At 26.6% G+C, this 15,649-nt stretch overlaps 1 protein-coding gene across 1 annotated transcript; it reads right to left on the bottom strand.

The window, feature by feature from the left end:
- Positions 1 to 157: 157 nt before the first annotated feature.
- Positions 158 to 12,130, bottom strand: Nedd8 (Nedd8 ubiquitin like modifier). Its single transcript, XM_087169340.1, has 5 exons — positions 11,906 to 12,130; positions 8,087 to 8,104; positions 5,949 to 5,978; positions 3,422 to 3,504; positions 158 to 474 (listed from the first exon to the last, which is right to left on the bottom strand). Exons 1-5 carry the CDS (start codon positions 11,921 to 11,923, stop codon positions 369 to 371), a joined length of 255 nt encoding a protein of 84 aa, XP_087025466.1. The 5' UTR covers positions 11,924 to 12,130; the 3' UTR covers positions 158 to 368.
- Between the last annotated feature and the right edge of the window lie 3,519 nt (positions 12,131 to 15,649).

The following is a 15,649-nucleotide window of genomic DNA, read 5'->3' on the forward strand; positions in this document are numbered from 1 at the left end:
ACTTTTTAAAAAAGCTACGCACCACGTGCAGTTACTGTTGGGAGTTATTTCTACAGGCTACTAAAGCATTTTGATATAAGTGTGAGTCTAAAAACATAGAAAGAAAAGAAAGTATGACAAAGAAATGTATAACAAATAAAATGAATTGATTCAACAATAAAATTAAACATTTTCAATTTATTACATTATATTAAGAAAGTTATAACAAACATACATGGAAATTTCACGAGGAAATGACAAAACAAATTAACATAAAAAGCCAATTGCTTGAATTCAGCTTCAGATACTGACAATGCAAAACTGAGCATGAAAGAGGGGCAAACAAAAGGCAAGTTCCAGAATAATTTATTAAGCATAATCCATGGTAACTAGATATAGTTTTGCACACATATGTGTCCTCCTCTTAGGGCTAAAACTAAATGTAAAACAGAACCACCAGTGACTTTATAGTCTGCTGCTGTTTTGTCATCACTCCTACAAAAAAAAAAAATTACTATATTTGATCATATTTATTCTAATTATATTATACAAATAAAAAATGGCTAGCTTTTTTCATCTCAATTTTAATTAGCAGCTATGCATATCTAATTTATCAAAATAAAGTATCTTTAAATATAGAATTACAGGTTAATTTAAGTCACTGACACAATAACTCATGTTTAGTAAAATAACAGGGAATCAATTAAACAGCTAACTTATTACTTTTTAAACATGGTTCCGATTTTCCAGTGTACTATTTGTGTATATAACATGTTTTACCCATTTCAGTTACAACATATTAATTTTACTCCTTCCACTTATTCTCCTTTTATGAGAGTTTACTTTTGTATCAAAACAAATAAACCAGAATGCTAAATAACAACCATTTTACTACAGTAAGGCATTAGACTACTGGAGTGAGAAATTATCTACAAATTATCAAAGCATATTGATGATAACTTTGGCAAGGTAAAGAATAAAACAGTTAAAAAATTTTAAAGGTGGGCATCTCTGCTTAATTATGCAGGGGATTATAGATAATTTTAGGGTTAGAAATAATTTCTTTTAGTAAAATTAACCTTATGAAATAAGAATAAATTTTAAAAAAATTAGTAAAGCTCAAATAAAGGTGCAGTGTTGTAACTTTATTTGTGATGTATTTATTGCTAGCTCAATTCTTTTATCGTGCTTTATTCATTCCTAGCACAAAGTCAAATATCCCATCCTCATTTGGATTAGGAAATGTGTTTTAGTGCTCTTTTTCTTAATTATTATCTAGCATAAAAAATGAACTTTATAAATGATTAACAATTGTTATTCTTTAGTCCTCCAGAAAATAGAAAAAAAAAACCAGTTACCTGGGAGGATATTTATCACCTAGATTCCTGATATTTGAATCATAACTGTATAATGAAATATTGCTCATAACTGTTTTTTTAAACATACAAATTAATAAATAACATTTCAGAAATTTTAATTATATTTATTGCATATTGTATGTTTTATAAAAAATGTGTAAAAATAAGAAGATTGATTGATTGAATGTGGAAGTTTTATGGCACAAGATCCAAGGAGGACATGCTGCGCCAAACAATTTGTTGAGTCAGATCTAATGGTAAATTGCACACAATAATTTCATGGTCATAAAATAAATGAAACTAATAAAATTGTTTATCTCAAGACACATATTTTTAAAAGTTCATAAAAATCGATAAATAGTGTAATTCTATAAAATACACAGTAAAAGTAAAACGGTACATGGGTAAGAAATAAGAGTGAATAAAATCAGATAAAACAGTAAGTTATATACAATATAAAATACCAATAGCTGGCAGAAATGCGAAAATGTTAGGATGATGAATTTCATCTAACAAATCCCTCATACATAACATAGTGCTATTAAAAAAGGTAAGACGATGTTGGTTAAAACAAGGACAAATGGTTAAAATGTGATGAACCGTAAGTAAAACATTACAAGAGTCGCATCTGGGAGGAGATTCTCCAAACAACAGGTGAATATGCGTGAGTAGAGTGTGGCCGAGTCTGAGGCGATTTAGCTTTACATCTGCATTACGTAGACGCAATACAGGTAATGGGTCTACATATGGTTTGATGTTATAAAGATTATTTTGAGTTTGAAGTTCCCAATGCTGTTGCCAAAGAGACGAGATGAGTTGCCGAACATGTAGTTTAATGTCTGAGAATGGTACCAATATTGTAAATTCAGTAGTTGCAGATCGTGCTGCAGAATCAGCCAACTTATTCCCTGGTATACCGACATGACTCTGTATCCAGCAAAATGAAATATCAAATCCTTTCTTGTGAAGTGTGATTAATAAATGATTAATGAAGCATAAGATATAGCATATATATACTTTCGGAGTATATTAAATACTTTCATTCGGAGCGTGAAGAAATCAGCTGCAATGCCAAAAGCAGTGAAAACGGAACAAATATCAGGGATTTTGTAGCTATAAGTATCATCAGCGATGATGAATGTAAAAATAAGAAAGTTTGATGCTTATAAAGAGTGTGTCAATCAAAATTGTTCAAAATTTTAAAAACAACTTAAGAATATAATTTCAGACATTATCAGATGCAGGGCCTGTGCTAAGCATTTGTCACTTTGCCAGATGTGATGAAATCGTAAATTCGGTGAAAAAATTGTGTTTTGACGAATGATTTTTTTTTACAGAAGAAAAAACTTTACAGTCCCTTTAATCCTGGGGGGAGGGGGATTCTTCTGAACAAATCCTGTATTCTTCATTAGATTACAGTAATTTCCATTAGATGCATCGATTAACCAATTATAATTAAGTTCAGTAACAAGAGAAATTATATAAGCATGAGACAAACTTCCGTAAAATACAGATTATCGTGTTCATTGCCGGATCATGCAATATCACACAAATTTTTTTCAAGTAATAAATATTAAAAAAGTATCTGTAAAATTGGAGAATCATCACCAATGTATCCGTGCACAGCCTGTGTCTATAATATCTAACTATGTTGCCTAAGGTTTATTCGTATATTACTACTCCAGTTTAAGAAGTAATCAACCCAAGAAACCCAACCAATTACTATTTCTTTTCCACAAAGACTATAAAACACCTACATCTTTAATAATCTCTCTCATTCACTGCTTCATCATCCTTTCCCAACTTACTAACCCCCGCACGTTAAAAAATCAATCATAAGAAATTGTTAAGATTTGCCTTTTCTTTTGGCTAAGGATTTTGAAGTTTGGCTAATACTTCTCAGATTTCTCAAATAATTTGAAGTTTTTAGAGCAGATGTCTGAGATAGTATGCTTATTGAATTAATTTTTTTTTTACTTATTTATTAAACAGTTTATTAAATAATACAAAAAAGAGGGAACAAAAACTAAGAGAATATAGCATTTGCATATTAATTTTAGAGAAATAAATAAAATAAAATTTACATTTGTTTGCCACTAAAAATCAGCCTTTGTTGAGCAGGAGGAATACCTTCTTTCTCTTCAACTCTCTCTTTAATCCTTTCAACCTTCATTAAAATATAAAATGTTAGGGCACAGGAAAATTTTTCTTTTATCATTCATAGTTCAAATTCAAAACATGATATTTTATAGAAAATTCACAACAACTACATATAAATTAGATATGTATAGCAATAGGAAAGAATGTTGCGATTTCATTTATTTAAGAAGAGAAATAGAAACTGAATCCTTATTTAGTAGTCTTAGAAGATGCTTTTTCAAACTGAACATTTTACATAATGATAAAATTTTTATACTGCATATTACCTTACAAAAATAGTAAATTTCTGATTAAAAATAATTATTATCATACAGACATTATGGTTTTGTGTAAGGAGTACCTATTAAATTCTTAAAATTAAAACCATTAAAAATATTACTGTTATGATAAATACTGTTATGACTAAAGCATTTGGCAAGGTTAGAATGGATTAATCCAAGGTTAAACTGCCCTATCTAAAACCTATTTGTTCAAATTATGTCACAATTTTAAAAAAAAAATATTGTGATAAGTAAAATGTTAACTTTTGAACAAGAAACAAAATGAAGACAAAGTTTTGGTTTCATTAAAAAAGTTTATTATTATTTTTGATATTGTATTAATTAAAAACCTAATTTATTGCTATCAAAAGCATATTTAAAGGATAAGGTATCCACTTTTGTCGTTCAATGAATTGTGAAGCTTCGAAAGTTATAAATCTTTTCCTATTATATCATATTATTTTCCTTTAATAAGTTAAAGCAAATTGTATAAAAAATATCAAATATTTATTAATATATGCAATTATTACGTCTACAATGATTTCACAAATAGAATTTTTACCATTCTTGACACCCAACCCGGCCATGTACATGCATATTAAGGGTGCGTAACCAAATTATTCAACAAAAAATAAGTACCTTTTAAGTACTTTTTAAGCATATTAAAAATATTTTCAAGCACTATATACATTAACAAAATGCAAAATAATTTTTAAACACTTTACATGTTCTTGATAAAATAACTAGTTTCTGACAAAGAACTCTATTCCTGATTATATTAGCTATAAAAATTATTATAAAAAGATCGAGAGATTTTTCAGTTCGATTTCAGAGAGTGGAAAATGAAGCCTAAAATTGAGAATATCGTGCCAAAATGCAGCAGAGTTGCTCATGAGAGTGCTATAAGCTTAGCCCATGCGAAATCACAAGTATTTATTCAAATATGTAAAATTATTGGCGCTTTCATACGCTATGGACGCAGGGCTTAAGCTGAGTCTAAAAATTCATTAGCAAAAAAGCTAAAATCTGAAAAAAAGTTTTAGCAAAATGCTAAAATGCCATTAGGCTTATAAAATTACTTTATATCAAACAAGTACTGTAAGTTATCTGACAAAGAATAGCTTAATGTACAAGAATATCAAAAAGAATACCTATAACAAAAAAAAAAAAAAAACACATTTATTATTTATCAAAACATTTTGGTTCATAATTAACAATCTTCCTTTCTTTCATGTTTGCCCATTTTACAAATGCTTCTTGAAAGTTAAATGCACTTTCAGGGCCCTCAATATTAATCATTAACAAATTGTTTACATGGTTGATTAACAACCTGTTTCGAATATTAGTTTTAATCAAATTAAGGCAGCTAAAGCCCCTTTCACAGTCAACAGTGTGCATTGGTATTGTTGCACAATACTCTATAACAGAAGTTATTAATGGGTACTGTTCAGACACATCATTGGTATATAAAAATAAGAGTAATTCATTAAATGACATATTTTTACATCGTTGCATTAAGATGTGTTTAAATAATCCCCATTCACAAAGTAATTCAGTTTCTGTAAACTGAAAATATTTTCTGGGAGATTCCGAAAACAAATTGAAAATGCAACGGATTTCCAATGCTGTAATTCTTCCGAACTATGGGGCATCCTGCTAGGTATAAATATATTGAACATTTCGATTTTATCCAAATCTCCCAATCTATCAGTAATATTTTCAATGATACAGTTTAAAAAGTTGTGCATCAAATTACGGAATCTTTCCCTCTGTTTCAGTCCATCTAAAATTATATGGCCCTGAATGGAATTTAGTAAAATCCTTTAGCAAAAATGCGTCGTTGAATTTTAGCATTTTTGAGGGGTCTTTTCGCATTTTGCGAAAAAAGCTACCGTAGCGGAAACCCTGTATGGACGGACGGGGCCAAAACGCATTGTGAAAACGTTGACAAGAACAATGTTAAAAGCTTTCGCATAATGTATAGCGAAAATCAAGATGGTAAAGAGAGAAAAAAAACTATCGTTTTCAAAAAGGTAAATTAAGCATTTTTTAAAAACACCCGAGGAAAAAACCACCTTTAAGGGCTTTTAAAAATCGAAAATAAGCATCTTTAAGCACTTTTTAAAAACGCTATGCACCGTGTTATATACATATGCATGTTGATAACTAAAATTTAAAAAAAATTTCTTACTTTATCAGTAGGTTCTATGTCAATTTCAATCTAAATAAAATAAAATACAATTAATGCAATGAAAAATGTTAGTTTGTAAAATATTTAATACCATATACTATAACATATATATATATTTAATAACATATGTAACATAACTCAATATTAATAATGATTGTAAACTAGGCAAACTTTTAAACTTAAATTTTCAACAATAAATTTTGAAAATAAATATCACTGGTCATTATTACTTAGATAAAATAATAAATTTTTGCTGCAAATGACTTAAAATACAGTTGAGTGTCGCTGTTTTTGTCATGCTTATCTTTTATGAAATGAATCAGTCCTTTACAGAAAATTTCTTGTTTCTTTCAATTTGGAAAAGAAATTATTTCTTTAAAAGAATTTTTTTATTTATTTTTGTAATGAATAAATTTGTAACACAATCTGATTAACAACTGTAAATCATAGTATTGCACTTTTTTATGTGATTAAATTAAATCTTTTATATATTGAAAATAGAAAGCGTTTATCAGAATCACGAATAAGCAAAAAAAGATTAAATTTAAGCAGTTAAGTGAAGTAGACTTGAATGTTAATTGTTTTATTATGACAAATTACACACAAAAATAATTAAACACTTTACAACAACTTTTTATAAAATAACTCAATACTTAATATTATAAAAGTGGAAAAGCAATAAATAGTTGCATCTCATTTCATAAAAACTTAATTTTATAAAATTACCAAAATTTTTAAAGTCAGATTAGAAACCAAAATATACATTGAGATAACTTTCCCTTGAGTTGGTCAACACAAGAACTGAACAGGATAGTGGAATGGAATAATTTATTAAATAAACAATTTTTCTTTACAACCATATTATCTACACATTTTACAACTTACTATGTTTTTTTTTGCTTAAAAAAGTTAAAGGGTAGCATATCGAGTGCATTAAAACTATAACTCTATTAAAGTATAATAAACGATAAATACATAATACAACAATAAAAAACAAATAACAGTAAATCTTACTAATGCAGTAACTTTGATTTAAACAAAGAAATCACCATCACAAAAACAACAGCTTATAATCATATATTGCTTAAAAATATTCAACTTTTGAATAAATATAAATATTTATAATGATGCCAATGACAACTTTTCTTCAAATTTTTAGATTCAATAATCTTTAAAAAATGTTGTTTATTATGGTACAAAATTAAAAGAATTAAGTCTATAGCATGATTTGTTTAATTGTTTTATACTTTATCAGATTAAAAAGATTATCAGGGGTCTGTCTACGTTGTTTTAAGAGGTACCTATTTTGTGAAAATTTAAGACATAATTTGTGAAAAATTAAAAATTATATTAAAAAATCAACACAAAAATATGGATTTATAGTTTCTTAATGGATAAAAAAATAAAATTTTAAGAAAAAGTATCCTGTAAAACTACCATTTTTCCTAAAGTTGAATTTGTGAAGGTACCGCTAAACGGTAGTAAATTCGGCCTGGATACAACCCTGATTATCCACATCAATTAAAAAAAATAAATGTAACAAGTAAAGGATGATTAACTGCTACTCTAGACTTTTTTTTTTTTAAAAAAATTATAATAATTTAGCAATTACTTCTGAATATTTATTTGTATATGACAGCACCATGTTAAAATTATAAAATATTTTATCACAATCCCAAACTTTAAAATGCATAAGGTTCAGCATAAAATCTTTTCGAATAGAAGTAAAGTAGTATGAAACTTTAATGAATATAAAAATACTCAAATGTATGATTAAATTAATTTTACTTTGTTATAGCTTTAAAGTAACGTAAGGAAGAGTTAAGAGAGAAGGAAAAAAAAAAAAAGATTAACACTTTATATATAATTTGTAAGAAATTATTTTTTAAATTACTTAATAGGCAGAAACTTTATTTACTCAACATTTTGTCAAAGCTACAATTTGGTGCATCCATAAATGCTACAATAAAAATAAAAAATGCTTTTTTAGTAATTTAAAAACCATGACTCCTACTTAGACAAAGGAATTTTTGTCTGGTATACAACTAAAGGATAAACAATAATTGACATAGATACAAAATCAGTTTACATAAAAATCACATTAAGAAAATGAAAAGAGTAAATGATATTTAACTTACTTCCTTTCCAGTCAATGTCTGAATTTAGCATCATGAAAAAAAAAGAAAAAATGTTGATAAATATCAATGCCAGAAAAACAAATATAATTTTTTAAGTAAAATGAAATAACAACAATACATAGTTTGAATTAGGCCTTGTTAGAAAAAATAAACGTAAATAAGAATTTTTACTTGCACACAATTACTCAATTGTGAATCAAATTTTAATCTTTACAGTGTCTGAAAATTCATTTAAATTATTAATAAAAAAACTAATATTAGGGTCTGTCTAGGTTTTTCTGAGAGGTACTTTTTTTGAGAAATTTTAGACATAATTTGTGAAAATTAAAAATTACATTAAAAAATCAACACAAAAATATGGATTTACCGTTTCTTACGGGATACAAAAAAAATTTTTAAGAAAATTTATTTTGTGAAACTACCATTTTTCCTAAAGTTCAATTTGAGAAGGTACCGCTAAACGGTAGTAAATTTGGCCTGGACAGAACAAACTAAATATGTATTATCAATACACTGTTATATATTACAAAACTCTAATCAAAACAGCATTAGTGACTATAATAAGAAATAAGTAACTTTAGTCAAAAAAAGAAATACAGTGGAATCTAGATTTCACATTTTCCATCGGACTAGGGCAGGGATGGCGAACCAATGGCACGCGACACAATATCTTGGGCACTCCACCGATCACAATTGTTGTTACACTATGAATTGTTATTACACAAATGTAATTACGCTATGAAGCATATGTAACAATTAAATTCACAAAAAACAAACAAAAGAATAAACAATTATTAATAAAAAAATTAATACTAAAAAACAATTAATAACTGTAAAAAGCAAACTAAGAATAAATAACTAGCAAAAAAATCAACAGTCCTGCTTAAACTAACATCTTACAACCTAATATAACTTATTGGTCATTTAATCTGCAACAACAGAAGTCATACTGATGTTACTTTAAGTTGAATTGCGTGTATAACTGAGACATTGCAAAATGTATATTTTTTTCAATGTACATAAAGAGTTTCGAGTTGATAGTATTTAGTATTATTATTTTCCCAATAATCACGAAGTTAAAATTATTTGTCGGCACGTCTATGACCTCATTAAGCAATTTTTTTTTAGAGAAAATGGCACGTTGGTGCAAAAAGGTTCGCCACCCCTGGACTAGGGTTAAAACATACAAAGCAAGAGAATGCAAAATCAGGCTTAAAAAAATAGAAGGTTTTTTTTTCTTTCAAAAATTGTCGTTTACAAGATGTACTATTAGAAAAAATTTGAAATTTTTAATCGTACTTTGTTTTTAGATACAATTTTAATGTTAACCTTCTCAGTGCTGTTATTTGTAAATTAGATTTTTTTTGTTTACATTTGCAAATAAATATTGTTTCAGAGTTTTTACGCTTTGAAACTCTCTAATCTTGATCAGTTGTGGCTATAGATAAGGGTCGGGTAAATACTTAGCGAGTAGAGTATTTATAAATGGTTATTTACCCGTGCCTTAAATAAATACCCCAAATCAAGGTTTTTATAACTCTTTGCTCATTTGAAAGCAAATTATCATGATTTGTCGATTATAAGTTCTGAGAATAATATAATTTCATTTCTCTTTTTCTTTTACATTTCTGGTCTTTCCTATTCCTTAATTTTTAAAAATAAACTTTAAATTATATACATAACAGTTCTAGAAGAAGTAATAACTATAAATATCTAGTACATGATACATTGTTGCATTAAAAAAGTACTGTAAAAATGTTTGTAACGTGTTAAGTAATAAAGTAGACATTATATTAAACCATTTAAGTTCAAGTTTGAACATTTTTCAAGAAGAAATAATTTTTTTCAATGCAATGAGAAAATTGGATTAAATGTTAACTTCTGTGAGAATAAGACTAAGATTTATTAAATTTGTTGAAACTAAGTTTTAAAACAGGCTTATTTATTTTGGGTTGGTAAATTTATTATATCGGATAAAACTATAAATTTCATTACTAAATTTTGAAAGAAATTTATCCCCAAAACTATTTCATTTAAACCAAATGTTTTAAGTAATAAACCATATTTAGTTTCGAATTCTTTGATGTTTTGTCGAATTTTTTTAAAGAGTCGAGTAAAGTCGAGTCGAGTTTATTAAAAATACCCATAAAGCCCAGGGTTTAAACCCCAAGTTATAAAAACCCAGGTATTTTACATCAATAGTTGCGGATATAGCCTCTGATATTTTTTATTCATCTTCATGGGGAACAGGAATTAAATCAGATACTGAAGGAAAGTAATGTGACGTGGATTGCAATGGAATTATTATATTTATTCATTGATTTCTTAATAAAGTGATTATCTTTGTAATTTTTTTCAATAATTAAAAAAATTGCACTTTTGCCCATTTTTGTTTATAATTATTTAATATTTATAATAGATTATGATTTTCTACACAAACAATTTTGGATTTTCGACCAAAATTATCAACAAAAAAAAGTTTAATGTCAAAATGATTAAAGAGTGAAACTGATTGATCACTTGTAACTTTAAATGTACCTATATTTATAATTACTTCATATTTATAATAGCCACTAATCAGTTTCTATACCATAAATTTTGGTAAAAAATGTCAAAAAGGATTTTTTGACATTGGCAAGACAGTTTAAACCTTTGTCAAAAACTTGCCAACCCATTTTAATTCTTATTACTATAACAATACCGGACTATTCAGTTTCAAGACAGCCATTAGAAACATATCACTCCAATATTTTTATTCGCATTTTAGACATCTAATACCACAATTTCCTTAGCATCACCAAATTGTTACATTTAATTAGGAGATATTTAAGTACCTTGATCTGCCACGCCAATTACAATCGCCAAGGTACCAAATAGATTTTAAATTCGCAAATTTTTTTTTAAAAAAAACATGTAGATGTTTGCCTGGGGGATGATATGAGTTTTAATTTTCGTATTGGTCCCTTTCTGTGGCTTTTTTTTTTATAGCTTCCCGCAGGCCGCTGCCCGGACCTGGCGATTATTCTGCCACAGAACAGGATACGGAAATCTCCCCTCTAATTAAGCAACCCTGGAATCAATAATAGTTGCAGAATATTATTATGACCCTCCAAAATAGAAGAGTAGTACCATATATTTCAACAAAATATATTGGGGAAATTTCCATAAATATTCCCAATATATTTCTCTGCAAAGATTTTTTTTCCAACTAGATATATTTTAATTAAGTACTTTTTAGAATATAAATGTTTTATTTGTTTTTTTAATAATTTAATATTATTGTAAATTTTACTTTTTAAAAAGATTTTATCTTAGATTTGAAGAAAAGAAACTTGTCACTTCTGCTTTTGAGTAAAACCTTTAAATTTATATATTAATAGACTTAAAGATGTGAAGTCCAGAATTAAAATATTTAAATACTGTTATACAAACTAGTTATAAAGTAAACCAGCATTATAAAGAGAAGAAAGAGCTAAATTAATATTTTGTAATAAATTTATACCAAGGAATTAGGAGATAAATAATAAATATATTATCCAGATTACCAATATATGAACCTTTAAACTGTAAGGAACATTTTTAGAGCAAACTAATTCAAAATAGACTATATTCAGGAGCAGGACAACGTTAACCTTTAAAATGATATTTGATAAAAATAATATACTTAGAAAAGTTAAATGCCATATTGATTTTCACAATAAAGTTTAATATTAATTATTTAAATGTCATACTGTTTTTGTGTTAAGATCAGTAACGCACAGAGTAGGCAAACTATTCCAAATATGAAGGACAGAATAGAAGAAATATTTTTTTACTAACCTTTACTTTGATAAGCATTTTTACTAGGTGTTAATATTACTGTCAATTTTAATAGATAAAGAAGAGTTTATCAAAAAATTACACACAAATATCATAAACCGGGCAGATTTGCAAAAATTTATTATGGTTTTATGGTAAAAGCATTGCCAACTTTCAGAAACTGTATATTTTAATTTTGCAGTTTATTTGACCTAGGCTGATCCAGTAGAGATGGTAGGTTGGCACTTCTAAATGCAGGTGGCGATAGTGACAAAAGTTTTTTTTTTTTTTTTTTCCGTCTTGTCAGATAAATTTTCAATCGTTATATTACGAAGGCTTTGTCGTTATATAAAGTAATGGTTTTTAGCGAATATTATGCTATTTTCGTGACTGCTGTGAATTAGTAACAGTTACTCATGACTGTTAGGATAAGTTTAGTCTAATGACCTGGATACGTAAATTAAGTAGCAACACGCCGCCATCTTGGTGACTGCAACTCTTTTGTGTACGGAGTGCAACTCTACGGAGTTTCAATTCTTAAACGCCATTTTTTATTGATCAATATTCTCATATTCCGAAAAAACTTTATTTTTTTCTATTTATTATTTTAATTCTTCTTTTCTCTCTGAAATTATATGGGTTATTTTATTTTTATTCCATTAAGTGAAAATAATAGCTTATCTATAAGTTAAAGCCTTCTCATGTCATCTATCTATAATAAATTTTTTTCTAAACTCCTTGAATTTTTTTTGCAGTCGGTTTGTTTATGAGGTTTAAAGCATTGTATGATTTGGGATTTAAATTATTATAGACATTATTGTCAGTGTTCAGAGAAAATGTTTTTTTTTTTTTCCCGATAGTTTAAATCTTTTTCTTCTTAAACAAAAGCAATTGTTACTTAGGCTTTTATAATAAAATAATTTTAGAAGTTTAAGCACTAATTAAATTTAAAATGAGATCTTAATTAAAATTTAAGATGCAAATAACAAAGTTGAAAAATATTTTTAAATTTGTTGTTTGATTTTTAAAATACAATGCAAATGCATGTACCTATAATTTTATTTTATATATATATATATTTCTGCATATACTAACTTAAATCAAATAAATATTCTATAAAAAATTGCATTATTTAGAATGGGTAATAACAATACGTCTTTTATCAGTTTTTTTTAATACTATATTAGGATAATATATATAGTTGTAATGGTGGATATTTTTAAGATTTAGAAATATATCTGCATTATCATAATAAAATATAGTTTTGAAGATTTTAATTTTAAATCTAGGAATAGGTAGGTTTTTCATTATCGTCATAGTTTTTGCGAAATCCATATTTAATAACTATACTTTTTATAGATGTTATATGAACCAAATTTAAAAAAGTTAAAGAAAATTTAAAAAATTTTCTCTTTATTTTTAATTTAAATTCTGAGGAAACCTAAGATTTTTAAAATGTCATTTCAAAAGTGTTGTAATTAATTAAATATTAAATAGTAATGTCATTTTGCCAATTGAAACTAATCAACAGCAATATATTAACTATAAATTTTAAAACTATGAAATTCAATCAAAAACTCAAACAATCTCTTCATAAAATGTTTTGTAAGTTTTTAAACCAATGATTTGCTATACAAAGTCATGTGATTTAAATCATTAATTTATTTTGAATAAGTAAATGAAAAAAAAAAAAAATAGCAGTTGATATAAATCGTGATTTAAATCAATGAAACCTGCTCAGCAATAATATTTTAAGTGATTTCTTTTAACTAAGTATGATCATTGATTGAATTGACATTACGAAAAAGTTTTTTTCCGAAATTTTATGTCCATGATGGAAGGTTCAGAAATTCATTTTTAAATACAGTTATTTTATTTATATTTATTTTATATAAGATAAATGTATTTATTTTTTATCGATTTATTTATTTTCATTACTAATATATGAGGCTTGCAGTATTTAATCACATAATATATTTCTTTTTTTTAAAAGCTAGATGGATAAGATTCAGTTGTGTTTTTCCTTTTCAATTAATTAATAATTTTTACTTAATAAATTTACAACGTAAATTGAAAAAATTAGCAAAATATTTCAATTTTGAAAATGAAAAATACTTACTGTGGTAACTTATTTAATCCACTCTCTATTTTACCTTATTTGTTTCTTTAATGTGTAAAATATTTTGGTTTTACCATTTTCGTTATAATACTGTTAATATTAGAAAATTAATTATGTGCGTCACTAGATGGCAGCAGTAGTTACGTCACTATCTCCGCTCCTTATTATGCAATACTTGGCAGAATATGGTTGCATGGGAGGAAATATTATCAGATTATATGATAGTAATCAGCGAAATCACAAATATATTAAACAAAGACGTATTTCGATTCGAACCTTTAGAAACGTCTTTTACTTGACAAATGATAATTGAGTTATTAGCTGCGACTACTAAATACGTAGAAAAAATTAGAACTAAATATGAAGAACTAATTACGCTGGAGGCACTATCAGTGCCTCTAGCGTAAATTTGAAACGCATACACCTAGTTGTTATTGCAATCTTATCATTAGGTTAAAGTTTATCATTTAACTAAGTAAATTTCTTGTTCACAACGTAGATATTAAGTATAATATGCACTTAAAGACCTTAAAATTGTTTATGAAAGAATATTTTTCGTTCGTCAAAACTCTGTTCCGATGGTGGCATTTGATGCCGCCATCTAGTGTCATATTTCAAAATTGTGGTACCTAAAGGAGCCGTGACCTATTATTCTGGTAGCCAAGGATCGAATTTTCATTTCCCTATCGCCCATACTAACTTTATAAGAATTATAGGAACATTCTATCTCTATTATTAAATCAGTAATAATTAGTTTGGAATATTTTAGGTCTCTACTTTGTTCATAAATTTTTTTATAAGGAGCATATTTATCAAATTTTAATTTTAAAGTTTAAAATATTTTTTAAACTTCGCAAAACTTTACCAACGCTCCAATCGCAACTTTTAAAAATTTTTTATATTTATAACTTTAGAAGAATTATAGGAATATTCGATTTCTATTATTAAATCAGTAATAATTATTTTGGAATATTTTAGGTTTCTACTTTGTTCATAAATGCTTTTATAAGGAGCATATTTACCAAATTTTAATATTAATGTTCAAAATATGTTTTTAAATTTCGCAAAACTTTACCAACGTGCCAATCACAACTTTTAATTTTTTATTTATTTATACCCTTAAAAATTAAAATTCAGTTACTAAGCTATACAAAAAATTCTTTAATGAATAAAATGAAGAAAAAAAAGAAGAAAATAAAATATTTATTAGTGACTGAATTGATAATGTGAAGTGTTGTTTCATCGCTTTAATACAAGACATCTTATTCAGAAGGTTAGTAAGTAAGTAAGTATTTATTCATCGTTGCTGTTCTATCTTTTTCCTGTAGCTGTTGCCATCCAACATATAATAAAATATTTATAATCATCTCATTAATCGATTCATTATCGATTAATAATAATACTACAAATGACATAATTCTTTAATTAGTTCGAAAGAATATATCCGGAATCCAGTCAGGTAATGCAATTTCCTTTAATTATTAGGTAAATGGTTTTCGAAATTTATAAGAGATAAGGTATTATTTAAATAAACTGGCATCAGTGTTTTGTGTACCATGGAGTGGAATTGTGTGAAAATTTGATTTACGATTTTCGGCTAGATAGATAATGTACTGGTGTTAACTAAATATTTAATTACTATAAAG

Source organism: Parasteatoda tepidariorum, chromosome 1 (genome assembly GCF_982258835.1).
Source record: "Parasteatoda tepidariorum strain Cologne lab strain chromosome 1, Ptep-v5.0, whole genome shotgun sequence".
Taxonomy (NCBI): Eukaryota; Metazoa; Arthropoda; class Arachnida; order Araneae; family Theridiidae; genus Parasteatoda; species Parasteatoda tepidariorum.